Below are 26,719 nucleotides of genomic sequence, written 5' to 3' on the forward strand. Positions count from 1 at the left end.
GACAAAGCGGGCTGCTTAAAAGGGCACAGTCAAGGCTATGGCTCACTTATTATGACTCACAGATGCGGGATACTAAATTGCAAGATGCAATTTAAAACAAAAAAACATATTTACTAAGCTAACAGAAATTTGGGTAATATTTTTACTCAAAAGTTATGCGAGTGCCAAAGGTGGTTTCACCTGGGGAGCTTACTGCAAAGGTCGCCACTGCCTGCTTATGGCCACTTCAGAACGCGGGGGGTTGAACAAAGATGTTATTAAAGTATAACCATTTTCTTCACATGAACAGTATTTCATAATGATATGAAAATGCGCCTAGACACCCTTGGGTATTAGTTGCGCATTAAAAATCCCATAAATAAATATACATACACAATGCGTTTTACTCTCACTGTACTACGACAAACCTATTGGCTTTGTCGTGGCTTGCTCATGTAATGCGTGGTCTTCTTTCCACAGTATCACTGCGCCCAGCAGGTTCAAACAAGCCAGGCAGGCTGGACTCTCCGACCTGCTGTTGATGGGGGGAGTACAAACATCTCAATGCAAAGTATTCGCTTTCGAAGACGTTCGCTCTTTACCCTGCCCTTGAAGCGGCCCGGGAAGGTGCAGTGTTTACATCGCAGACTGAGTTTCTGATAGTTTCATCAGAAACGCCTCTCTCCTCCGCCCTCCACAGAATCGGGGGAAGTCGGTGCGGGCGGCTGCACACCCGCACTCATTGCACAGGCGGTGGATTGAGCGCTGCGGGGAGGGAGGGTGTGGAGAGCAAACTCGAGCCTCTAAGGGCCACAGGAAGCGGCAGAGCTGTGGTATGCCTGGAAATTTCCAGCTCATTGGCGAGCACCTGCCCGGCTGAGCCGGGCTTATACGCCCTATATGGTCACAGGAAGACGGCGGGAGCCGGCTGCTGCAGGGAGGAGGAGGGCGCGCGGGTCACAAGACGCTCACGCCGCCTGCCGGGGAGCGGAAGAGCTGGTTTCAGTCGGACACCGAGGCTGCACGGGCAGCCACGGCCCCTTGGGTCCGGATTGTGTAATCCTTCTCCCGCACGCAGCGAGGGCCTCCTCCCGCTCTCGCCAGTGTGTGTGTGAGCTCAGTGGTGACTCCGAGCATGCAGTCATGCTGCTGCTGCACGGCAGGCGCGGGGTGAGGAGCAGCGCGGGTCCCGGCCGAGGAGGGACGCACTGCAGGGCGCGTGATCGGCTGCAGGGTACCGGGGTGCAGACGTGCGGCCGGCGCCGAGTAGGGACCATGCTAAACTTCCAGCGCGAGGCTACAGGACGGCACTTGGAAACCCAGAGCAGCTCTCCCACTGGAAGGAGGAGGTATGTGTGAGGAGGAATGCACAGCGCGCTGCGTGTTTTAATTCCCGTGTCATGAGTGGCATTCTGGGCACTTATTGGGGGGGGGGGGGGGAAGAGGTGCTCGGAACTGGGTTTGCACAAGCACTCGAGTTGTAGGACAACTTTTATAATATATTGTCTGTTCGGGTTGCCTCGACGTGCAGAATGTTGAAATGTGGTTAAAAAAAATTTACGTTGAAATGAATGCCGGTTCAGCGCTCTTATTTAAGGGAATTATGGTAGAAATGCCTCACTGCAGGACTGATCTTCCCCCGGCTCAGTGCTCCGGCACGCGGCCTCTTCCCGCCTGCTGCATCTCACCGGTCCTGCCCGGCTCCTTTAACCCCCGCAGCGCCGGGAAGCGCCTGTCCCCGACCGGCAGAAAGGCTGTGCCACGTCTCAGTCGAGGGCCTGGCTGGGGAAAGTCTGCTCCTGACACAGATACATGTTATAAAACGAGCCTGGGAAACACTGCTCGTGACACAGATGCATGTTAAACAAGTCTTCCAATGGAGGCGAAGAGGGTAAACACGAAGGAACTAAGCCCCGTCCTTTTGCGATTGGGGGGCGTGTTTTTCTTTCTCCCCCCTTCTCCATTGGCTGGAATGTAAACAACGGGCGTGTTTTTGACTTGTTTACCATTCCAGTCAATGGAGAAGAGGGTAGAACAAACTGAAAAAACACGCCCCCAATCCAAAATGGGGATACTAAATTGCAAGATGCAATTTAAAACAAAAAAACATATTTACTAAGCTAACAGAAATTTGGGTAATATTTTTACTCAAAAGTTATGCGAGTGCCAAAGGTGGTTTCACCTGGGGAGCTTACTGCAAAGGTCGCCACTGCCTGCTTATGGCCACTTCAGAACGCGGGGGGTTGAACAAAGATGTTATTAAAGTATAACCATTTTCTTCACATGAACAGTATTTCATAATGATATGAAAATGCGCCTAGACACCCTTGGGTATTAGTTGCGCATTAAAAATCCCATAAATAAATATACATACACAATGCGTTTTACTCTCACTGTACTACGACAAACCTATTGGCTTTGTCGTGGCTTGCTCATGTAATGCGTGGTCTTCTTTCCACAGTATCACTGCGCCCAGCAGGTTCAAACAAGCCAGGCAGGCTGGACTCTCCGACCTGCTGTTGATGGGGGGAGTACAAACATCTCAATGCAAAGTATTCGCTTTCGAAGACGTTCGCTCTTTACCCTGCCCTTGAAGCGGCCCGGGAAGGTGCAGTGTTTACATCGCAGACTGAGTTTCTGATAGTTTCATCAGAAACGCCTCTCTCCTCCGCCCTCCACAGAATCGGGGGAAGTCGGTGCGGGCGGCTGCACACCCGCACTCATTGCACAGGCGGTGGATTGAGCGCTGCGGGGAGGGAGGGTGTGGAGAGCAAACTCGAGCCTCTAAGGGCCACAGGAAGCGGCAGAGCTGTGGTATGCCTGGAAATTTCCAGCTCATTGGCGAGCACCTGCCCGGCTGAGCCGGGCTTATACGCCCTATATGGTCACAGGAAGACGGCGGGAGCCGGCTGCTGCAGGGAGGAGGAGGGCGCGCGGGTCACAAGACGCTCACGCCGCCTGCCGGGGAGCGGAAGAGCTGGTTTCAGTCGGACACCGAGGCTGCACGGGCAGCCACGGCCCCTTGGGTCCGGATTGTGTAATCCTTCTCCCGCACGCAGCGAGGGCCTCCTCCCGCTCTCGCCAGTGTGTGTGTGAGCTCAGTGGTGACTCCGAGCATGCAGTCATGCTGCTGCTGCACGGCAGGCGCGGGGTGAGGAGCAGCGCGGGTCCCGGCCGAGGAGGGACGCACTGCAGGGCGCGTGATCGGCTGCAGGGTACCGGGGTGCAGACGTGCGGCCGGCGCCGAGTAGGGACCATGCTAAACTTCCAGCGCGAGGCTACAGGACGGCACTTGGAAACCCAGAGCAGCTCTCCCACTGGAAGGAGGAGGTATGTGTGAGGAGGAATGCACAGCGCGCTGCGTGTTTTAATTCCCGTGTCATGAGTGGCATTCTGGGCACTTATTGGGGGGGGGGGGGGGGGAAGAGGTGCTCGGAACTGGGTTTGCACAAGCACTCGAGTTGTAGGACAACTTTTATAATATATTGTCTGTTCGGGTTGCCTCGACGTGCAGAATGTTGAAATGTGGTTAAAAAAAATTTACGTTGAAATGAATGCCGGTTCAGCGCTCTTATTTAAGGGAATTATGGTAGAAATGCCTCACTGCAGGACTGATCTTCCCCCGGCTCAGTGCTCCGGCACGCGGCCTCTTCCCGCCTGCTGCATCTCACCGGTCCTGCCCGGCTCCTTTAACCCCCGCAGCGCCGGGAAGCGCCTGTCCCCGACCGGCAGAAAGGCTGTGCCACGTCTCAGTCGAGGGCCTGGCTGGGGAAAGTCTGCTCCTGACACAGATACATGTTATAAAACGAGCCTGGGAAACACTGCTCGTGACACAGATGCATGTTAAACAAGTCTTCCAATGGAGGCGAAGAGGGTAAACACGAAGGAACTAAGCCCCGTCCTTTTGCGATTGGGGGGCGTGTTTTTCTTTCTCCCCCCTTCTCCATTGGCTGGAATGTAAACAACGGGCGTGTTTTTGACTTGTTTACCATTCCAGTCAATGGAGAAGAGGGTAGAACAAACTGAAAAAACACGCCCCCAATCCGAAATGGACGGGGCTTACAGCGAGAGAATGACGTCACTGAGACCTCTTCTCCAATTGCTGGCCGCGATTCAGTGGAGAAGAGGGGTGGGCTTAACCCTCGCTACTCAGAGTCATTAATTCTCGCCAGCGAGACTGCGCATGTGCGCAGCCTACGCTAGCCGAGACCTAAAAAGGAGTATCTTTTCAATAAGTTTTCTTTTTTCTGTGGCCAGCAATTAGATAGCTGGAAAGTCCCCACTGTATGTAAGAATATTTAATTTACATATGCAAAATGTCTTTTGAATAGTTTTTCATCTTCTGTGGGGTGAATTTGAAAACAAGCGCTCAAGCCCCGCCCAGCATCTCATCGAACAGAAACCTTTGTTCTTCACCTTTGGATCATACCATGGAAAGCTGTGGGGGATTATAGCACCAGCACTGCCATGGAGTCTTATCAAGGAGTCCGACTTGTTCAAATGAAAGTTTTGCCTTCTATAACGCCACATACCTTGCTTTCGCTTTAACCTCTTTGATGCGGCGGACTGCCCCCGGCTGTCTGAGGCAGCGCTGGGCGTATGCGCGGACGGCCAGGGGCCGTCAGTTATGCGCACGCGTCAAACTCCACCGCACCGCGGCGAAGCGGTTAATAGCGGCCGCTGACCTTTCCGTAGACACGGCTCGTCTAAAGAAAGGGTTGTGGGCTCTATTAAAGTGAAATTAGGGGGGTACCAAGCAATGTAGTTTTTTCTTCGCGTAGTCAAACTACAGGTTTTATAGTTGGTGCATGAGTATGGGCACCTGTGTGAAAATTGGGACTGTCACAATAGTTTTTTATCTCCAGACCGTCATTTTTACCATTTGTTTACATGTAAAAATTATTTCCCGTTTCTCTTGCTACTAACCAGGGTCCATTCAGTCATAAGACAAAGATACTTGGAGCAAACATTTTTTTTTTTTTTTACAAAAGTTTGTTTATTTTTCTCGCACTTTTTCTGTTCTCATATAGGTCTACAACACAGAACATTTCCCAAGATGGCCAACAAACTATTAGTCTTCTTTTGGGAATCACGGAGGAGTCCCTTTCAATAGCGCATGTGCAATTTGAACAAAAGACGCTTGGTTCGAAGTGGCTTTCGAAGCTGCAGATCACCTTAAAGAGCAAGCATGGCACTGTGCAACATGGCAGTGTTTGCAGATTTGAACATTTTGTGTCTGATGTAAAGTGTCCCCAGACATTGGTGGAGAAGGCGGCACGCCGCAAGTATAGATCCTTAGTTACAGCATAACCGTGTTCCAATTTGTTAGAGGGTCCAAGGGCTCGCAGTGGTGTTCATATACATATCTTCCAAATGACAAGTTATTCCTTCTGCAATGAGCAGTATGATTTTGCAGAACAATGTTGCTTTATTTGTTCCTAAAACCACCCCCTTTGGGGGAGGGATCGATGGAAATTTGGCATGTAATATGCCTGTTCCCTGGCTAAATTGTGAAATGGTCTGTGGTGCAGTCTTACACTCCTGACAGAGTCTGTCCAGTATCCAGTCAGACAGTGGGCTGTCCAATGAAGGTGAAGTAAGAGGTTTTAGAAGGTGATCCCATTAAATGCATGGAGAATGAGCAGTGTTTGGATGGTGATGTATAGGTTAGAAAGACAATGACCACATTGACTGACGTCTGTGGAGGCATTTTCCTTTTCACAAGTATGAATCAGTGCATCGTTGGGGGAGTAAGCACTATAACAATGCAATTACAATACAACACACCATGAGTAAAAAGAGGGGTGTACGATTTAGCTGACATCCAGGAGACCAGATTGTTCTGTTTTGCTATCTGGCTTCTAATTCATTTATAGGCTTGTTAGTCGCTCCTAAGTACCGCCTTAGTCGCTCCTAAGTACCGCCTTAGTCGCTCCTAAGTACCGCCTTAGTCGCTCCTAAGTACCTCCTTGTCTTCACTTGTAACCTTCCATGAGCACTGGCCCTTTTACTTCTATGGTTACGAGGTACGTCTTATTTTAGTCCATAAGTACTATTTTCTTTAATGCGTTTCTCCTACTGCAGACACTACATGCTTTCGTGCAACATTCCGCAGGCCATGTGCGCTTTCATGGGGCGTTTTTACAAAAGAAAAAAAATTGTCAACTTGACAAACAAACGCTTTTTTGGGTAAAAGCGCTGCATACCACGCTTTCACTTTAATAGCATTTGGGGACCTTTCCTTAGACAAGGCTCGTCTAAAGAAAGGGGCGTGGCCTCTTACCTTATATTATGGGTGGACAAAGCTGCATAGTATTTCTTTGCATAGTCAAAGTACAGGTTTTATAGGTGGTACACAAGGATGGGCACCCGTGTGAAAATTGTCAGAGCCCCATTTTTACAATTTGTTTACAAGTAAAAAATGATTTCCTGTTTCTCTTGCAACTAACCAGGGTCCATTCAGTCATAAGACCAAGATACGCAGGGTAAACATTTATTTACAAAAGCTCGCGAGATATCAGCAACAAGGTTTGTCCATCCAGCTCCAAGACACCCAAAAAAGCGCCTGGAACACACTGTAAGAGAACGTGCACTTCCAGTTTCACTAGTCCCACAAGAGATGCCTGTTCCAACCAAATCTAACGTGAGAAAAGCAGCCAGCAAGTAAAACAAGAAATTTTGCAAGATATTTTAGCTGAATGATCGTGCTCTACACGAGATTAACCTCGCATAACAAAAACTACACACTGTCCAAAAATAGAATAGTTTTCATGAATTCAAGTTTGAGACAGCAAGAACTTACATTTTTCTGTAATTATTCCAGAATCTTAAAGGGCTATTTTCTGCATTGCACACACATTTGTTTAATTTTCATGATGAAAATGTTTGTTTAAAGTTTTTTATTTATAAAACAATTCCTGTTACCGGTAAACATGTTTTAGGAGGAAAAATGCAATGATTTAAAACCAAAAGTGCATTCTTGAGGTATAAAGTCGTGTGCAAAAAACACAGCCCCTCCCCTCAGTTAAAAGAAAAGAAAAACGTATGCAATATGTCTTGCAACTGCGAGAATTTTAGCTATTGGCATTGTAAATGACAATGCCTTTTATTTATGTGTTTAAAAAACCTGCAATAATAAATGGCATCGTCATTCACAATACCAATAGGTGAAAGTTTCTAAAATGAGACACCTATTGTATTGCATATGCTTGCTTTTATTATTTTCCCTTTGATGCATTTCTGTACATAAAAAATCTGCAGTCAGCGTCTTTCAATATTGTGTCCCTGGGAAATGGAAAGAGGCCTAAGCAATTGCCCAATGGAACATAGTTTGAGCTTTCATTGGAACATAGTTTGAGCTTTCATTAAGAGAATACTGGATCTTACCCGGTGCAAAAAGATCAATTGATGGACAGAATGCTGAACAAAGTCAAACATTCACCCTAGTACAGAGATCTGGGACTAAATCCATTGTTTTCTTGCTCCCCATGCTAGGTTTAAATCCAGCGATATGCAAATCAGTCTTGGCCCTGCTCCCCCTGAGAACAGACCAGCCCAAACTGCCAGACAAGGTCTTCCCTGGACCAGAAACAAGCATCCTGGTACCGGTTTCGGGGCAACACCCTTCATCAGCCAGGCTAGCTCAACTCCTGTGGCATGGAGAGCACAGGACCCATGTCTGGGCCTACCTGTTCCACTCTGGGTGACAAATGCAAACAGAACAATTAATGTATAGAATGCTGAACAATGTCAAACATTCACCCCAGTACAGAGATATGGGCCTAAATGCATTGTTTTTTTGTGGACTCAAGCTAGCCTGGCTGATGGGGGGTTACCCCGAAACAGGTACCGGGATGTTTGTGTCCAGCCCTGGGAGAATCTGGCTTGGCAAGACGGATTTGCAAATAGCTTGGTCCAAACTAGGGTGGCATACTGAGCAAAAGAATGATGGATTTAACCCAGATCTCTTGACTGGGGTGAATGTTTGATTCCGTCCATTTGTTGTTGCAACTCTCATCCAGTAGAACATAGCTTTTCAGTACTCTGAATTCTTCTCCTTAGGGAAAAAAGTAAAGACTTTTTTGCAAGGGAAATACCTTCTCTTTTAACACATTTACAGAGAACAACTTTTCTTTGAAGACCACATAGCTTGACTAAAACGCGCACCAATCAGAACATGAAAGTCCTTATGGATATAGTTTGGGAATAAGGGAAGAATTACCAAGCAATTATTGACAAGGTCAACCAGTTAACCAATTTCCCTCAGCACAAACTTCACGGACTCCTGCAGCAGCCTTTTATAAAGTTTTGCAAGGGTACAGATATTTAAGATGCAACAGAGGTAAAATGTTGTGGACCAGTGCAAGAGGCTGTTAGATCTCACACTTCTTGCATTATCAGTTGGGGTCTTTGTAAAACTCAGGTGCCTGTACTGCAGAAATAGGGATCTCTTTTCAGCTAATCCCTGGCCTTATGATTGAGGAGGAGTTTTTACATACTCCCTTTCTTTTAAATACCTGCCAATTGAGAAAGCCATTGCTTGGCTTTCAGCTCCTGACCTGATTCCACACGCCTTCCTTCTCTATTGAGTTCCTGTTGCCTCGCCGTCCTTGACCGATCCTGTGTTTTCTGTCCTGATCATTTCACTAGTATTCACGACGTATTCACTTTACTTGGTGTGCCCCAGAAGGCTGATTCCTGACGCCCCGCCAGCTTACCATTTCCCTTGGTTCAGCCCCTCCCGGTGTTCAGCCCTCCTGGGTTTGTTGTTGCGCGGCCACGTTACTAATGGATCCATACGCGGCCACTTTACTTTGAAGTTTCACTGCCTGGATACACTGTATCCCTTATACGCGCGGTGCGCGTTTGCTTAAAGCCTTTTCTGGGGAAGCCTGTTTCACAACCGAGTTTCAGTGTTTCCACACGCGGTCGCTTTCCTTTGATTAATTCAACGCCTTGGATACTTTGTGTCCATTATACGCGCGGTGCGCGTTTGCCAATTCAGTTTATTTTGTTGTTGTTTGACACGCGCAAGGCGCGTATATTTGCCTCCCCTTTTATTTTGACAATATTACTGAAAACAGCTTGAGACTTAGAGCTGTCAGTATTATTTTATACAAGGTTCCTCTGCTGCCTCTCCCTTTTTAGGGCTCGGCCTACGTCACCAAGAAGTGGGGCGGAGCTCCGAGCTCTATCGTTATAAAAAATAAAAAGGTTTCTTTAGGGCTCGGGCCAGAAACATTCCTTAGTGTGCGTGGTTGTTTTATGGCATCTGCATAGGGATTCGTCTTCGCTGTGCTGTCTTTGTAGTAGCCTTGACGCGATAGGCTATATGTGATTTGCGTCCGCCATTGTGGGCATTTTCTCTGCGGTTTCGCGCACGGCCGTCCATAAATATCAATTAGGAGCTGTCAGGGTCCCTCGTTAAGTGAATGCAGATGGCTGGGGCGCGTTCACCATTCAGCAGCGCTCCGCGCGCTGGCTCGCTCTGCACTGCAGCCTCAGCCTCACCTCTGCTGCCAGACACTCAGTGCTGCTTTTATTTATTGTGCAAGCCGCAAGCGCACGGAAGAGACTAGAGTCACTTTATCTCAACATTGGCAGTTGTTTTTAGTTCAGCTCGTCTGACCAGCCCTCATCTTACATCAGCACTTCCACTGCGGCAGCTCCCGAAATCTGGTAAAGACTGACTCGACTCTTCCAGAACTAGTCAGAGTTATTCGGCCCTCACTGCACACCGCCTCATCTGCCTACGTGCTGTAAAGCCACAGCCTTGGATACAGCACTTCATAAAAACAAAGTACATTACATTAAAAACCCACAGTTATGCAATCTGCAAAGCATGAACTTTTAGCTCAGTTCATCACCGTGAAGCTGACATCTGTGAGGCTAGCTCAGTGGGTTAGGCGCTGGTAGCAGAGGTCTATCACTTAACTTTCCATTCTTCTTTTGAGCTTGAATTGGAAAACGGCAATACAATTTGTGTGTTTGCATGTGTCTGCTTTAAAAATTGTACTATTAATTACGTTTTGTCACCTGTAAAATTAATATAGAATATTAGTAAACTTTTTGGTTTTTCCAGGCTATGACTCCAGGCTCATCAGCACAAGGCTGCATTCATACATCCTTTCCATTGCTTGTTACCTCATTAAGAATGCGGAAGTCGTCTGCTGTGAGTGTGTTTACGTCTGTCTTTGTTGCTCGTGGGACATGAGGCGTGCAGAGTGGCGGTGAGTGCAGAGTGGCGGTGAGTGCAGAGTGGCGGTGACTGCAGGGTGACTGCAAGTGCAGAGTGGCGGTGAGTGCAGAGTGGCGGTGAGTGGCGGTGAGTGCAGAGTGGCGGTGAGTGCAGGGTGAGTGCAGAGTGGCGGTGACTGCAGGGTGAGTGCAGAGTGGCGGTGACTGCAGGGTGAGTGCAGAGTGGCGGTGACTGCAGGGTGAGTGCAGAGTGGCGGTGAGTGCAGGGTGAGTGCAGAGTGGCGGTGAGTGCAGGGTGAGTGCAGAGTGGCGGTGAGTGCAGGGTGAGTGCAGAGTGGCGGTGAGTGGCGGTGAGTGCAGAGTGGCGGTGAGTGGCGGTGAGTGCAGAGTGGCGGTGAGTGGCGGTGAGTGGCGGTGAGTGCAGAGTGGCGGTGAGTGCAGAGTGGCGGTGAGTGCAGAGTGGCGGTGAGTGCAGAGTGGCGGTGAGTGCAGAGTGGCGGTGAGTGCAGAGTGGCGGTGAGTGCAGAGTGGCGGTGAGTGGCGGTGAGTGCAGAGTGGCGGTGAGTGGCGGTGAGTGCAGAGTGGCGGTGAGTGGCGGTTAGTGCAGAGTGGCGGTGAGTGGCGGTGAGTGCAGAGTGGCGGTGAGTGGCGGTGAGTGCAGAGTGGCGGTGAGTGCAGAGTGGCGGTGAGTGCAGAGTGGCGGTGAGTGCAGAGTGGCGGTGAGTGCAGAGTGGCGGTGAGTGCAGAGTGGCGGTGAGTGCAGGTGAGTGCAGAGTGGCGGTGAGTGCAGGGTGAGTGCAGAGTGGCGGTGAGTGCAGAGTGGCGGTGAGTGCAGGGTGAGTGCAGAGTGGCGGTGAGTGCAGGGTGAGTGCAGAGTGGCGGTGAGTGCAGGGTGAGTGCAGAGTGGCGGTGACTGCAGGGTGAGTGCAGAGTGGCGGTGACTGCAGGGTGAGTGCAGAGTGGCGGTGAGTGCAGGGTGAGTGCAGAGTGGCGGTGAGTGCAGGGTGAGTGCAGAGTGGCGGTGAGTGCAGGGTGAGTGCAGAGTGGCGGTGACTGCAGAGTGGCGGCAGAGTGGCGGTGACTGCAGAGTGGCGGCAGAGTGCAGAGTGGCGGTGACTGCAGAGTGGCGGTGACTGCAGAGTGGCGGTGACTGCAGAGTGGCGGTGAGTGGCGGTGACTGCAGAGTGGCGGTGACTGCAGAGTGGCGGTGACTGCAGAGTGGCGGTGACTGCAGAGTGGCGGTGACTGCAGAGTGGCGGTGACTGCAGAGTGGCGGTGACTGCAGAGTGGCGGTGACTGCAGAGTGGCGGTGACTGCAGAGTGGCGGTGACTGCAGAGTGGCGGTGACTGCAGAGTGGCGGTGACTGCAGAGTGGCGGTGACTGGCGGTGACTGCAGAGTGGCGGTGAGTGGCGGTGACTGCAGAGTGGCGGTGAGTGGCGGTGACTGCAGAGTGGCGGTGACTGCAGAGTGGCGGTGACTGGCGGTGACTGCAGAGTGGCGGTGACTGGCGGTGACTGCAGAGTGGCGGTGAGTGGCGGTGACTGCAGAGTGGCGGTGAGTGGCGGTGACTGCAGAGTGGCGGTGAGTGGCGGTGACTGCAGAGTGGCGGTGAGTGGCGGTGACTGCAGAGTGGCGGTGACTGCAGAGTGGCGGTGACTGGCGGTGACTGCAGAGTGGCGGTGACTGGCGGTGACTGCAGAGTGGCGGTGAGTGGCGGTGACTGCAGAGTGGCGGTGAGTGGCGGTGACTGCAGAGTGGCGGTGAGTGGCGGTGACTGCAGAGTGGCGGTGAGTGGCGGTGACTGCAGAGTGGCGGTGAGTGGCGGTGACTGCAGAGTGGCGGTGAGTGGCGGTGACTGCAGAGTGGCGGTGAGTGGCGGTGACTGCAGAGTGGCGGTGAGTGGCGGTGACTGCAGAGTGGCGGTGAGTGGCGGTGACTGCAGAGTGGCGGCAGAGTGCAGAGTGGCGGCAGAGTGCAGAGTGGCGGCAGAGTGCAGAGTGGCGGCAGAGTGCAGAGTGGCGGCAGAGTGGCGGCAGAGTGCAGAGTGGCGGCAGAGTGCAGAGTGGCGGCAGAGTGGCGGCAGAGTGCAGAGTGGCGGCAGAGTGCAGAGTGGCGGCAGAGTGCAGAGTGGCGGTGAGTGCAGAGTGGCGGCAGAGTGCAGAGTGGCGGTGAGTGCAGAGTGGCGGTGAGTGCAGAGTGGCGGTGAGTGCAGAGTGGCGGTGAGTGCAGAGTGGCGGTGAGTGCAGAGTGGCGGTGAGTGCAGAGTGGCGGTGAGTGCAGAGTGGCGGTGAGTGCAGAGTGGCGGTGAGTGCAGAGTGGCGGTGAGTGCAGAGTGGCGGTGAGTGCAGAGTGGCGGTGAGTGCAGAGTGGCGGTGAGTGCAGAGTGGCGGTGAGTGCAGAGTGGCGGTGAGTGCAGAGTGGCGGTGAGTGCAGAGTGGCGGTGAGTGCAGAGTGGCGGTGAGTGCAGAGTGGCGGTGAGTGCAGAGTGGCGGTGAGTGCAGAGTGGCGGTGAGTGCAGAGTGGCGGTGAGTGCAGAGTGGCGGTGAGTGCAGAGTGGCGGTGAGTGCAGAGTGGCGGTGAGTGCAGAGTGGCGGTGAGTGCAGAGTGGCGGTGAGTGCAGAGTGGCGGTGAGTGCAGAGTGGCGGTGAGTGCAGAGTGGCGGTGAGTGCAGAGTGGCGGTGAGTGCAGAGTGGCGGTGAGTGCAGAGTGGCGGTGAGTGCAGAGTGGCGGTGAGTGCAGAGTGGCGGTGAGTGCAGAGTGGCGGTGAGTGCAGAGTGGCGGTGAGTGCAGGTGCAGAATAAACAGTGTGCGACTATGCAGGGTGACATTGGGAGTGTGCGGGTGAGCAGTGTGAATGTGTAGGGGCAGTGTGTGATTGTGCAGAAAACACCACACACACATACACCACACACACATGGCACACACACACACACACACACCATAGACCCATACACCACACACACATAAGGCACACAGAAACCACACACCTCAGTCTCTCAACACCACACACTCGTCACCACTCAACACAATCACCACCACACTCACTCCCCAGGCTCACCCCCACAGACTCACCTCCACACACTCACCAGTACACAGAATACAACACACAGAACAACACACCCCCAGCCGTCAATGAATGCTTTCACCATGCACAAACACCAACAACCATCAGCCATCTGTGCACGCTTTTACCAAGCACACACCCACCAGCCGTCAGTGCACCCTTCCACCAGGCACACACACCTCCAGCCGGCAGTGCACTTTTCCACCAAGCAATCGCAGTATGGTACACTTTACTTTTAAACATATTTATATAAAATACAGCATGCCACCATTGGTAAAATTACAATCCAACCCACATAATTCCACTACACACCACATGCACACACTCCATAACACATGGCGAAAAAAGACATTGGCATTTACAATGCCATTAGCTCAAACTCAAATAAATCCGAGCTCGATTGCATTTCTAATGCTTGTTTTTTTGGTTCTTCTGCTGCTGGTACCACTAAAGAAATAATTAGCAGTGGACCTTCTACAAGACATCAAGAGATGTCCAGCTGGTAAGAGAATACCTTGTTACTGTTGAGCAGGCACTACACTGTTCATTCTTTATTAGTGTATCACCAGAGGGGTGGGTGTCTTTTCATAGTGTTTATTCTCTTCCTGTAGGTTGCCGCCCTTCCTGTTCTCCGGTCCTATCCCGACCCTGGGGGTACTAGCTGGGGGATTGTGAAGTTTTTGCGCCTTCGCATCCAATCCCCACATCTCCTTGGGCTAGTTTCCTGGCATGAGACGGATTGATATTTTCATCTAGGCACTATCTTAGGGAGTGTGGCGAACTCCTCATCACTCCTGTGGACTGAACCTTGAGCCAGGTTAGTGGCATCAGCGACAGAGGCTTTCAACAACAAAACATATTGGTTTTCTGAATTGAAATAGGCACTGCTCTGAAGCCTATACTTGAGATGCGAAATCTTCTTTAGTTGTACTGGAGAGGGCTTTTCCTAATTCATTTGCAATCCCATAATGTGAGTATCACACGCCGTCCTAACTATACTGATCATATACGGGAGCTCGAGACATACTTGATGGTCTCAAGATACACAGACCTACTTTGCCTATCGTTTTTTCAACAAGATTGATAGACTCTTGAAGACACTAGTGAGGAATAAAAATATTACGATACCACCCTATGGTGGATTGCTCTATAGAATTTCCTGTTACTCAGCCGCTCTTACATCTGCAAGTGATATCATTCTTTTGCCCTGAGGAAGTCATTGGGTGATGCCCCTTGACGAAACACGTGTTGGCGTTTGGCTGTTGTAATGGATATCAGGACTGTACTGCTGTATCCACAAGTCTTCGTGAGCAGCTGGAAGAGAAATAAAATAAGGACTTTTTTTCAAACTTGGATACATGGATATGGACTATCATTGTTCGAATTGATATCATCTGTAAATCTAACAGATACACTCATATACTTTTGTGCTCAGGGAACTCTGTAAAACTTGCATCTTGAAGATCTATTGCAAAGATCTAGTCTCCCTGACCTAACCGTACAAACACCAACTTTAATCACTCTTGTCACCCTATAAATGTATGCCTTTCCCCCCCCCCCAACACCCACAGGGGCATTTGGCCTGGTTTTTGATCAAGTGGTTTAACTGCTTGTGTGACTTTACCAAGATAAAAGTCTTTGGAATTGCACCTTAAAATGCAGGGACACCTCGCAGTACCCAATATATAATTGTATTTTATTACTTTCTGCCCCTCCTCTGGGTATTTTAAAATGGTCCAGGGGTGGACCTCAAGCCTAAGGTCTGAAATCGTAAGAACACAGGCTACAATAAGAAGTTAAAGAAAGGGCTCCATGGAACAATATCATTTTTCTGTACTAAATAAAGACTCTTGTCGGAAAATCAATAGTTTTTTTCTGCATCACAGAAATTAAAATGTATACTCTGAGGGTGAGTGACAAATTAACAACTGTGTTTTGTAAACGATGGTGAGAGTTGTATTACACATGAATGTATTTTTCCAGCATTAAATCTCAATTGCTCTTACCTATGATGGTATACTTAATAGTAAACTACCCGCTGGATACATCGCCTCCTTTGTAGATTCAGATTTCAAGGTTAATCTCTACATCTAGGACTTCTAGAAGAGAAAGCTACATGTAATTTGAGGTTGGTATCAAGGAGTCAGGAAATAAAACAAGAGTATCTCCATTTTCACTAATTTCCAGTACCTTTCAGGTCCAAAGAAATTGGCTTATACCTTAACAGAGAGGGAAGGTATATTGCCCAATGAAAGAAAAGAGGAGATGTTGGCTGTGCTGTCCCACATAAACCATTCTCATGTATTGATTTAAGACTATGGGCCCTGCTGTGGGTCTGATAAATCTGCTTTCTTTACTAAGAACATAAAGTCAGCCAGTAATTCGACTAAGGCATTGTTTCAAGCGGTCACCAAACTCTTCACTCCAGCTATACGAACTCCACAACAAGCAGTCAGGCCTTCTGCAATTCCCTGGCGAATCATTCAAGAGAACATTACGGTGATCTTTATTAGATTCCATTCCAGTGTTTTCAACTGCCAGAACAGCAATGAGGTTAGGTCTGTGATCTCTGATAGGACAGTTTACTGAATTTGCTCCACTCGGAGGATCAAGTCAAACTGGCCATTCCCAAGCCGAAGTACGGATCTTCATCGAGCCCTTGTCCAACAAAGATTTCTCATTTTGTTCCAGATTCAGTGGTTCCTTCCCAAGCAAAGATCTTCAAAGCCATGTTTAGTTCGGGTGTGTTTCCAAAACAGTGGAATGCAGCTTCTGTTCTTCCATTGCTAAAGAAATCCAACCTAAATGAACAAGACCCGAACAGCTATCAGCCTATCTTTAGGCTTCCCTAAAACACAACTGGCCACGTTGTTGGAAAATAATTGTTTGCTCGATGAGACTCAGTTTGGCTTCAGAGGTGGTCACGGCACAATGCTAATTGAGGCCACAGAGGAAATTAAGGGCATCAGTGAATAAGTGTGGTAGCGCTCCTCCTATCCTGCTCGACCTATCTGCAGCATTTGACACAATCAATCATGACCTTATATATATATATATATATATATATATATATATACATACATACATACATACATACATACATACATATTATAGTTTCTCTTTATAATAAGGGTCCTAATATGAGGGACACCTGCATGAGTGCAGTGAGCTAATGGATGGACAAAAAAATGCCGGAAATTGATTTCTTCTAAGACAGAAGATATTCAGTTTGGCAAAAATGCCTTTATGGTTGCTAGAAAGCCTCCCTCCCGACTCTGGTTAAGAAGGTTAAAAACCTCTGCACTTGGGTTGAGAACGTTTAATGAGCATGTCAATAAAGTAATCTCTGCATCCTTTTTCTCCCTTTGCATTGTGAAGAAAATTGCTCAATTTATGCCATTTGATTTGCTAAGGACTGATTGCATTAGTCTTAATCAGAGTAGACTATTGTAATGGGCTGTACCAAACCCTCCCTAAAAAAAGAAAACTATAAGCAAATTGCAAAGCCTGAAAAACTCAACAGCCTTGGTCCCTAGATTTAGTTTGGCCGCACAAGCTAATAGCAGACTACATTGCTTACCCGTAAAAAAAAACACAGTCTTTAAGGGCCTTTGTATTGCCATCAAGGCACTTTATGGTATTGGTTCTGCTGATTTGAGAGAAAGGTTCAAATAGTATCAGCCTGGTGGGGCCCTTCACTCCAGCTCTACCAAAAACAAGGTAGTTTCCTTGTGTAAAAAGTCCTCCTAGGGAGGTAGGCGCTTTGTCATTTGCACTGCTTGAAATTGGAATGGTCTACCTCAAGAGCTAAAAGCAGCCACTTCCATACTAAGGAAAGCGCTGAAGGCCTGGCTGTTTGGTCACGATTACCCATTTCGGTTTGCAAACCATCTGTTACTGGCAGCGCAAAGATGCCTCCAGGCATACGTTGCCCTCTAAATATTCAAATGGGCTCAACATTTCAAATTTGACTTCACACATTTTTGACAAATGATACTTTGTTCCAAGAGGCTTTATGGGAGTCGGACAAGCCTCAAACACTAGGTAAGGAGAGCTGGTGCATACTAGCTTAGACAGTATCCTACATAACTATGAAAGCATTGGAATGTTTATCCAGTACTGGATAAGCAAATTTTCAGTCACTGGCCCTACTTGGCAAAAACGTACAAGCCAGGGGTGAAAAATAGGTAGCCAGAAATAGTAGCTGGTGCGGACTTCTGCATTCGTTTATTATCAAATCGGTCCTTCAAAAGTTTTCACATCTAAAATACACAAGAACCTCCCATTTTAATGTTTTTGTGCAGTTACACAGGGACAATGTATAGACAGACTGCTTTGAGAAAAGCTGATCGATTAAAGGTGGTCGATACTAGATAGGTGTGATACAATTCAGAAGGGAATGTTTAAAAAAAACATGAACTATTTTTTTTGTTAAATAAAAAAGAGGTACTGATTCATGAACAAGAAATCCGATGCTACAAATTAAACATTATATTTAATCTGAAGCAAATTCTTGAGATAGAACGGTCCTTCCCAAATGCACCTCTCGACTCCCACCCATCAAAAGGTTCCTGAGGCAAGGCAAGAAAATACAGCATTTAAGAGCTGATGTTTATCCCGGATGATCTTACCTGCACAACATATCAGCCATAATGTCAAGAGCCTCAAGCTGAACAGATACATCTTCCTGCTTGGCAATAGCACTTGTAAGACGTCCTGTGATCTTCTTACAAACATTTGCAGCTAATGCAGAGCCTACAACAGACAAATATGCATAAGTACCGCCTTTACAGGTAGCACGACAAAACAAAGGTTCTCAGAATCCATTCCAAAAAAATTATAAAGTTCAACACTGTCAGGTAAGAAAAGTGAAAACATCAAGTAAACAAACAAATATTCAATAGCAAGGAAGGAAAAGTTACTCACACATAGCCCTAATTCTCCTTAAGAGATTTCTATATTAAAATCATAAGCACTATACAGTCCCACCCTTGTGCAGGATCCAAATATAAACATTTCTTTAGAAGAGAACGTAAAAAAACGAATACAAACAAACCTGATCTATCTGCAGGCTCTCTTAGACAATTTGAGTTTGCTCTATTTTTGTTAACAAGCAAGTTAGGTTTTAAAATGTGAACAGGGCAATGTAGTCAGACTAAAGACCAGAGAAGCTGGAAATCCCAAACTGTTTCTTTAAGGAATGCCACTGCATCGGTATTCTATCAAGCCATGTCAATGACAATTAGCCAAGTTCTCTTTTTACAGGAATCAAGGATCCTGAGCGTAACAAATAATTCCTCACTCTTTTCTTCAGAAAGTTGTAAGGCTTGCTTATGAGGAGCAATTAGGAGGAGAACTTGAATATAAGGCAAGGGTCTTTTCCTAAGGGATCTTCTTTATTAGTCATAACAGTTCTTACGCTTATTCATGAATAGTCGTATGCACATGGCAAGCCTATCCCTTGAAAGGCTGAGAAAGGAAGAGGAATAGACCACTTTGTCCACTTGGTTCTGCTAGGAAGCCTGCCCCACTTAGGCACCAGCTTTGGAGTCCAAATCAAGAGACTTGTAAACAAATTAACAGTTCTCCACATGACCCTTTTACAGATTTCTGCAATAAATATTTTTCTTGGTAAGGCATGAGCTACCTTACCCCTTGTACAAGGGCCTACCAAATAAAGATCTGCAGCATTTCGATAACAGAAGAGAATAAAGGGGCCTATGTTCTGAGGAGCCCATAAGGTCAGTTCTGAGGTTTCTTAAATGGAGGTTAGATGCTTTCCAACATGGATTTCTTTCTCCGCATTTCGTTTTCTGCATATGGGCCAAAAAAGGTTATCCGAAAATGGAAGAGTTAAAATCCTCCATTGTGCCTTCTCCTTGCGGCCGCAAGACTAGGTCAAGAAGTGACCAGAACTACCATGACAACATCCAGGCGCCGCAAGATCTGATGAGTCTGCAGGGGTGCTAATAACCTGGCATTCCTTCATGCAATATTTAATTGAAATATATGGTTTTAATTGTGAAAGTTTTCACGGAAAGTCTGCATAGTCAGTTAAGGACTTCCCATATTGCTCTAGTAAAGCAGTAAAACTGGCAGCATTCATTGCAGCAGCCAACCTTCCACAAACAGCTTGCACCAATTCAGCCAACTGGTTTCCTCTCCTTAGGTTTGGCAGAAGTTGTAGCACAAGTTACTACTTGTGTAAAGATATATCTGTAAGAGACATTAGTTAGTGACCGATTCCTTACCTTAGAATATCCCCAGGCATCAGGCTGGATCCGGAAAGTTTTCCGATTAGCAGTACCCCTGCGCGTCAGTAGGTGACGTTCTGCGGCTCCGCGTTTGTCACTGGCGTCGTAGGCGCCAAGATGACGTCACGGAGAGTACTTAAACACCACCCATGCGCGCTGACATCAGTTCTGTACACAACTATTCCATGCAAAAACGCAGAGCCATGCAAGATACTGACCATTGATGCATAAAACTTGGGCCCTAAAAGGGATGACCTTAACCCTAGTAATCTGTCCGCAGAACGGGGAGGTTGGGTGGGGCGGTAAGGAATCTATCACTAACTAATGCCTCTTACAGATATATCGTTACACAAGTAGTAACTTGTGCATCTGAAAGAGACACGGTAGTGATCCTTACCTTAGAATAGATACCCCAGCAATACCAGTTATCCCCGGTGGTGGGTCTGCGAACGCGATTACACCAAAAAGTGCCGGAGCATTGAACTGCCAAAGAAGCCATCTCTCCGGACCGGACTGTCAAGGCAGTAGTGTTTGGTAAACGTGTGCAGCGAGGCCCATGTAACTGCCTGACAAATGTCCTGCCAGGCAACTTCTCGCCCCAAGGCAGTAGTCCTGGTGGAATGGGCACACAGTCCCACGGGAGACTCCTTCTTGGCCAAGGAGAAACATGCTTTGATGCACAGAACGACCCACTGGGAGATGGTCCGTTTGTGCACAGCTCGACCTTTTTTGGCGCCCACGTAGCCAACATAAAGCTAATCATCCATCCGGAACTGTTGTGTACGCTGCGGATAAAATGCGAGCACGCTTTGGGTCCAGACAGTGGAGCCTCTCCTCTTCCCTCGAAGGATGCGGAGGCGGAAAGAAGGTGGGCAAAGTGATGCTCTGCCTGATGTGGAAGGGCGTGACAACCTTTGGCAAAAAAGAAGGACGGGTCCTAAAACCACCTTGTCCGGATGAACAGAAAGGAAAGGAGGTTTGGAAGAAAGGGCCTGGAGCTCACTCACTCACTCTTCTGGCAGAGGTGACAGCAACCAGGAAAGCAGTCTTTAGAGTGAGAAGACATAAGAGACAGTTATGAAGGGGCTCAAAGGGAGAAAAAATCAGAAAAGTCAAGACAAGATTCAAGTCCCACTGAGGCATTATGAAGGGCATGGGTGGAAACGTGCGTGTAATGCCTTTAAGGAAACGGTTAACAACCGGGGACTTGAAAAGAGAAGGTTGATCTGGAAGCCATATAAAGGCAGAGATGGCAGAAAGAGGACCTTTGATAGTGCCCAGAGCAGAGCCCTGCTGGGCCAAAGAGCGAAGGAACAGAAGGAAGAACCTTAAAAAGAGGGGCAGAAATTTCTTCCACCAGCAGGCGTATATCGTTTTAGTGGAGGGACGCCTGGCTGCCAGAATGACATCACAGATTTCGGGAGGGAGATCAAAAGGTGTCAACGGTCGCCGCTTAATCTCCACGCATGGAGGTAAAGACTGGACAGGTTCAGGTGGAGGACCGTCCCCTGCCGCTGCAACAGAATATCCTCCGGAAGAGGCAGTCAAATCGGGGATCGTTGCCCATACTGATTAGCTCGGGATACCACACTCTTCGAGCCCAGTCCGGGGGCCACAAGAATGACTTTGGCCCGGTTGCGCCTGATCTTCAGCACTCTGGGCAGAAGAGGAATTGGCGAAAAGGCGTACAACAGACCGCAACTCCACACGTGACAAAAAGCGTCTGAGCGAGTGCCACCTTTGAAATTCCAAAGCGCAGAACCGATGACATTGCGCGTTCTCGTCAGTGGAGAATAGATCTAACCAAGGCTCTCCCCACTGCAGAAAGAGATCTTGCGCCACGTCCAAGTTCAGATGCCATTCGTGATCCATCATGCACCGGCGGCTGATTTCGTCCGCCCTGGCGTTCAGAGAACCTGCCATGTGTTGAACCACCAAGGTAATGTCTTTATGTTCCAGCCTTGTCCAGAGGCGCAGAGCCTCTTGACATAGGGTCCAGGACCCCACCCCGCCCTGTTTGTTGCAATTCCACATGGCGGTGGTGTTGTCCGTAAACACCTGCACTACACTTCCCCGGACAGAGGGTAGGAATGCCTTCAATGCAAGTCGGATCGCCCGCAGCTCCAGAAGGTTGATCTGGAGCCGGGATTCCGCCGGAGACCAGAGGCCTCTGATCTCCGCCTCTCCCAAGTGGCCTCCCCATCCCAGGAGGGACGCATCCGTCACTACTGTGTACTCCGGTTGGGGAAGGGAGAGGGATCTGCCACTGACCTAATCGCGATTCGTGAGCTACCACTGCAACTGTCGTACAGCGCCCTCCAAGATCTGGACGTGATCGGACAGGTTGCCCTGGTGTTGAGCCCACAGGAACTTCAGGTCCCACAGCACAGCCCGCATATGCCATCTGGCATGTGTCACCAGCAGGATGCAGGAAGCCATCAGGCCCAGAAGCCGGAGGGTCATCACTGACACCCAGGATACAGGCTGAAAGAGTGGAATCATAGCCTGAATATCCTGGACTCGCTGCTCGGGAGGATAAACCCAAATACGCGTCAAATCCAGAACCGCTCCAATGAAGGGGAGCTTCTGAGAGGGACTCAGGTGCGACTTCAGGCATGTTGAGGGAGAACCCCAGCAAATGAAGGAGGTCGGCTGTAGTCTGGAGGTAAATGACGATTGCCTTGGGTGGGCCCGCTTTTAAAAGCCAAGTTGGGGAAGACCGACAACCCTGACCTGCGCAGATGAGCCGCGACCACCAACATCACCTTCGTGAACACCCGAGGGGCACAGCAAACTGAAAATGCTCCTGGCCTACCGTGAACCGCAGGTAGCGCAGATGGGCCGGCAGGACAGGGATGTGAAAATAAGCGTCCTGCAAGTCCAACGCTACCATCCAGTCTCCAGAGCAGCCAGGACCTGAGCGATTGACGTCAAGGAGGTCCAAGATGGGAAGCAGGCCCCCTTTGTCCTTCTTGGGAACCAGAAAGTAGTGGGAACAACAACCACTCCTTACTTCCTGACCGGGAACGTGCTCTATGGCCCCCTTGGCCATGAGGGCCATGACTTCCTGACGGAGAAGAGTCAAATGATCCCCCGACATGCAGTGGTACCGAGGTGGCATGGCTGGAGGGGAGGACCAAAAGGGGAGCAAGTAACCTTGGCAGATTATCTGCAGCACCCACTTGTCTGATGTAATTTCACGCCAGTGGTGGAGGTGGTGCTGGACCCTGCCACCCGCCCGCATGGGGTCCTCCCTGAAGCTCTGATTAGGAAGGCTTAGAGGGGGTGGAGGTGGACTGACCTGCGCGGTGGTTACCCGACCCACTCCTGCGGAATCCACGGCCGCGCTGAGGCTGGTTCTGCACAGGCTTGTTGGAGGAGCGTGCTTGGGTGCCCTTGCCCTGGCCACGAAAGGAACGAAATCCAGGCGTGGCAGGGTTCTTTGTGGAAAGACCAAAAGACTTAGCTGTGGCCAGAGAGTCTTTAAAACGCTCCAGGGCATTGTCGGCCTTATCACCAAAAAGGCAGGAGCCATCAAAGGGCATGAGCGAGCTCTAGACATCGTGTGAGAATGCAGTGGAACGCAACCACGTGTGGCGCGCAATGCCACAGTCGTGGAAATCGCCTTGCCCAACGAATCAGCAGTGTCCAGACCACACCTGATGGCAAACTTCGCCGCTTCCTTGCCTTCCGCAATTGCTTGGGAGAGGACAGCCTGGACCCCCTCAGAACACTGAGGCAAGAACTCTGCTACAGAATCCTACACTGCGTGGGAGTAACTGCCCAATAAGCAGGCGGTGTTAACCGACCGAAACCCCAAGCTGGCTGAGGATAACAACCTCTTGCCAAATTGGTCTAGCCTTTATGAGTCCTTATCCGGCTGAGCCGTGGGAAAGGCACTCTGCGACATCGAGGCTGAATGACCAGGCTCTCAGGCGTGGGGTTACTGGTCAAGAAGGCTGGATCAACAGGAGCCGGGCGGTGACGCCTAGCAACGTTTTTATCCACCGGTGCCGCTGAGGCCGGTCGCAACCAAGTGCCCAAGAGGACTTTGTTGAAAGCCTCATTGAAAGGGAGCAGCGGCTCGGAAGACGTAGACGCCGTCTGGAGCACCTCCGTAAGGAGGTTGGTCTTAAGGGCTACAGTAGGGAGGTCTAGATGGAGAGCCTCCTCAGCCCGACGCAGCACCACAGTGTAGGAAGAGCCCTCCTCCATAGTAGGTGGAGGAGAGGCAAACCCCGGGTCAGTAGTCACATCAAGCTCGCCCGCATCTTGAAAGTCGTCCACCCAATCCTGCTCGGAGTCACACTGCCAGGCAAGGGGGTCCTCGGAGCCATCCCAGTCCTCGTCTGCTCTGGAGTAGAGGGAGCCGGCTGCGGCAGCAGAGCCGGAGAGGGGGCAAGCGGCATAGAAAACGGTGCCGAAAATGGCGCTGGTCGGGCCGAGCCAGAACCGCACCCCAAAGCGGACCTCAGGCTGGAACCAAATGGTCCAAGAACCGGGGCAGGGGTGGGATAAACGGCACCCAGTGCGGCGCCTGTGGCGGAGCCAGGGGCGCACCGAGGCCGGAGGCAAGGGCGGCGCTGGAGGCAAGGGCGGCGCTGGAGGCAAGGGCGGCGCCGGAGCCAGCGGCGCTGCACCTTGTGGCTTTGGAGCCGGCGGACAGGATCCTGTGGTGCCGGGCTGGACCCGGTGGCAGGGCCGCCGGGCCAACAGGATCTGAACACGGGACCACAGGCCTGAAAGCGTGCTGGCAGGAGCCCGGGGCCTAAAGAGGCGATCCATGGCACCAAGAAACTCTTGCATCTGTTCGGGAGTCCCCGACTGACCCGGGTATAGCGGGTAGGCCGCGGGACTCCCCGGCTCCAGAGGAAAGGCAGGGGTGGAGCGCTCCTGTCTCCCACGTCCGCCTCCGGAGAGCGACAGGGGGACGTCAGAGAGCTAACCGGTTTCTTCGACTTCTTTTTATGGCATCGCTTACCAGAATCCGAAGGCGAAGACTTAGAGCCAGAGGAACGACGGATCCGGTCCCACGAGCGGCCTCGTGAACGGCTCCTAGACCCGGAGCGGCGGTGAGAGGAGTGCCAGACATCCAGCAACTTCCGGCGCTGCTCCCCCAAGGCTTTCGGGTCCATGGCTCGACAGTCCCGGGAGTCATGGTCGGTCTTCAGGCAGTAGAAGCAAACATTGTAGGAGTCCACCACCAACATGTTACAGAGGCACGACCCACAAGACTTAAATTCGGGCATCCCTACGTGCACCAGGAGACAAAAAGTCTCAAAAAGTAGTAAAAAAATGACTGAGGTACGTGCTCAATCCAGATCTGAGCAGAAAAAGAAAGAACCGACGTCAGCGCGTATGGGTGGCACCCAAGTACTCTCCGTGACGTCATCTCGGTGCCTCTGACGCCAGTGACTGACGCGAAGCCGCAGGACGCCACCTACTGATGCGCAGGGGTACTGATAAGCAGAAAACTTACCGGATCCAGCCTGATGCCTGGGGATATTCGAAGGTAAGGTATCTATCAATAACTGGTCTCTTTCAGATGCATACTTTTTCTCAGTGGCTGTAATGACAGTCTTGTCTGGATAAGACAGGAGAAAAAGAGGCTTGTGCTCCATTTGGTTAAATTTCTTCGGAATTCAAGCACCAGCAGATTTAGTTGAAGGAAGAGATGGAAAAACTCTACTGCAGTTTCCAAAAAGTACCAGTACCAGGGCTTCCTTCCACCCGGGAGGCAGGTTGACTACACAAATGTTGAGGGAGCATACGAGCAAGCAAACAAGTTACACACCCACTATGGTACCAGTTTTGGAGACCATGTCAATACAGTTAGATGTAGAGAAAACATTGGCATTGTTTTCAGATTTCTTCCCTGCAAACTTAAGATTAACACATTTGTAATTTGCAAGTTGCTACTTTGTAACTTATGGAAAGAACCTTAGGTTTTCCCTCCAGGGTAATGGAAACCAATGGAGTATAAATTTTTCTAAAGCTGTATGTTATTTTGAAGATTCTAAACACGCACAGAAAGCCAATAAATACCAATTTGGTTTATGCATACTTTTGTTTTTATCAAAATAATATATTAGGGCTCTTGAAATCTAAGGTATGAAGATATCTTTCTGCTGTAGTGGAAGGAATTGGGGCAAAGGAGAGCAACAATACGGTCTTATTCACATTGGTCATTGTGTTTGTAAGAAGGATTACTGAATTCCCAAGGAAAGTGTATTGTGGGAGGGAATACTGTGTACAGCTCTAGGTTACACTAAGACAATCTTACTCTTTCTTTTGGCCGATGGGGTAGTTTTTAGAACAGCTACCTTCCATGATATACGCTGCAGGTCAGACTTTCACAAAGCTTCAACCACAGGGGCTATAAATCCTCAGTTTCAACAATACAATACTTCATCCCAAAAAAATCTGGATTAAAGAAATAAAATGCCACAAAATTCATTGCACATATCTTCTCTTCCAATGACACCAAAAATAAAACCACTTCCAGTTCAGGTGTGCAATGTTTTTGTGAAATGGCAATTTACTCTTTAGAATGTTCGTGGAGTCCACAAAGATTTAGGTGTTCTTATTAGAGGTACTGAAGAGCTAAAGGATCACACTCAAAAGTTCAAGGCTGCACTGCAAGACCGTGCCTACATGAAGGATCTGCAAGGTCTCTGAATAAGAGTTAAAGGTATCGATACTGCCATTGGCATGGATTATAAGCAGGGATGAAGATAATCTTTCAGAAAAGAGGAATTGGTGTCAAAAGCATATAGGTCCACAAGTATCAAGATTTGGAAAAGTAATTAATTGTGATTTTCGGTGAATCACAATTGGGTAATCACTATTCCAAATGTATGAAACTCAAGTTTAATTTAGCTATTCGTAGGGGGCTCACAAATCGACCTACCTCATTAATATTAATGAGGTACGTTGCAATTTGCGACCCACTAGGAATCGCTAGAATCACGGGGATGGTGGCCTGCTGGGGTCAGCAGACCACCATGTCCGAAATTGCTTGTAATTAAAGCAAGTTTTTTTTTTCAAAGTGCAGCACGTTTTCCTTAAAAGAACACTGGTTGCATTTTAAAAACAAAAATGAAAAGTTTTATTTCAATTTTTAAAGAACTGGCAGCGGTCCTTGGGAACACGGCCTGCTCTTAAAAAAACGTTTTCTCCACTATTCCAAAAGGATAAGGAGTCACAAAACATTCATCTACACA

The 26,719-nt window shown here is 49.2% G+C and overlaps 1 protein-coding gene across 1 annotated transcript in view; it reads right to left on the reverse strand.

Annotated features, from left to right (window-relative positions):
- Positions 1-26,719, reverse strand: part of CAND1 (cullin associated and neddylation dissociated 1) — a 348,469-nt gene that overhangs the window by 263,126 nt on the left and 58,624 nt on the right. Inside the window, exon 4 of the mRNA XM_086919020.1 lies at positions 17,874-17,997. Coding sequence (XP_086775146.1) covers positions 17,874-17,997 — 124 coding nt within the window. The remainder of the gene's footprint in view (positions 1-17,873; positions 17,998-26,719) is intronic.

Source organism: Lissotriton vulgaris, chromosome 1_1, assembly GCF_964263255.1.
Source record: "Lissotriton vulgaris chromosome 1_1, aLisVul1.2, whole genome shotgun sequence".
Lineage (NCBI taxonomy): Eukaryota > Metazoa > Chordata > Amphibia > Caudata > Salamandridae > Lissotriton > Lissotriton vulgaris.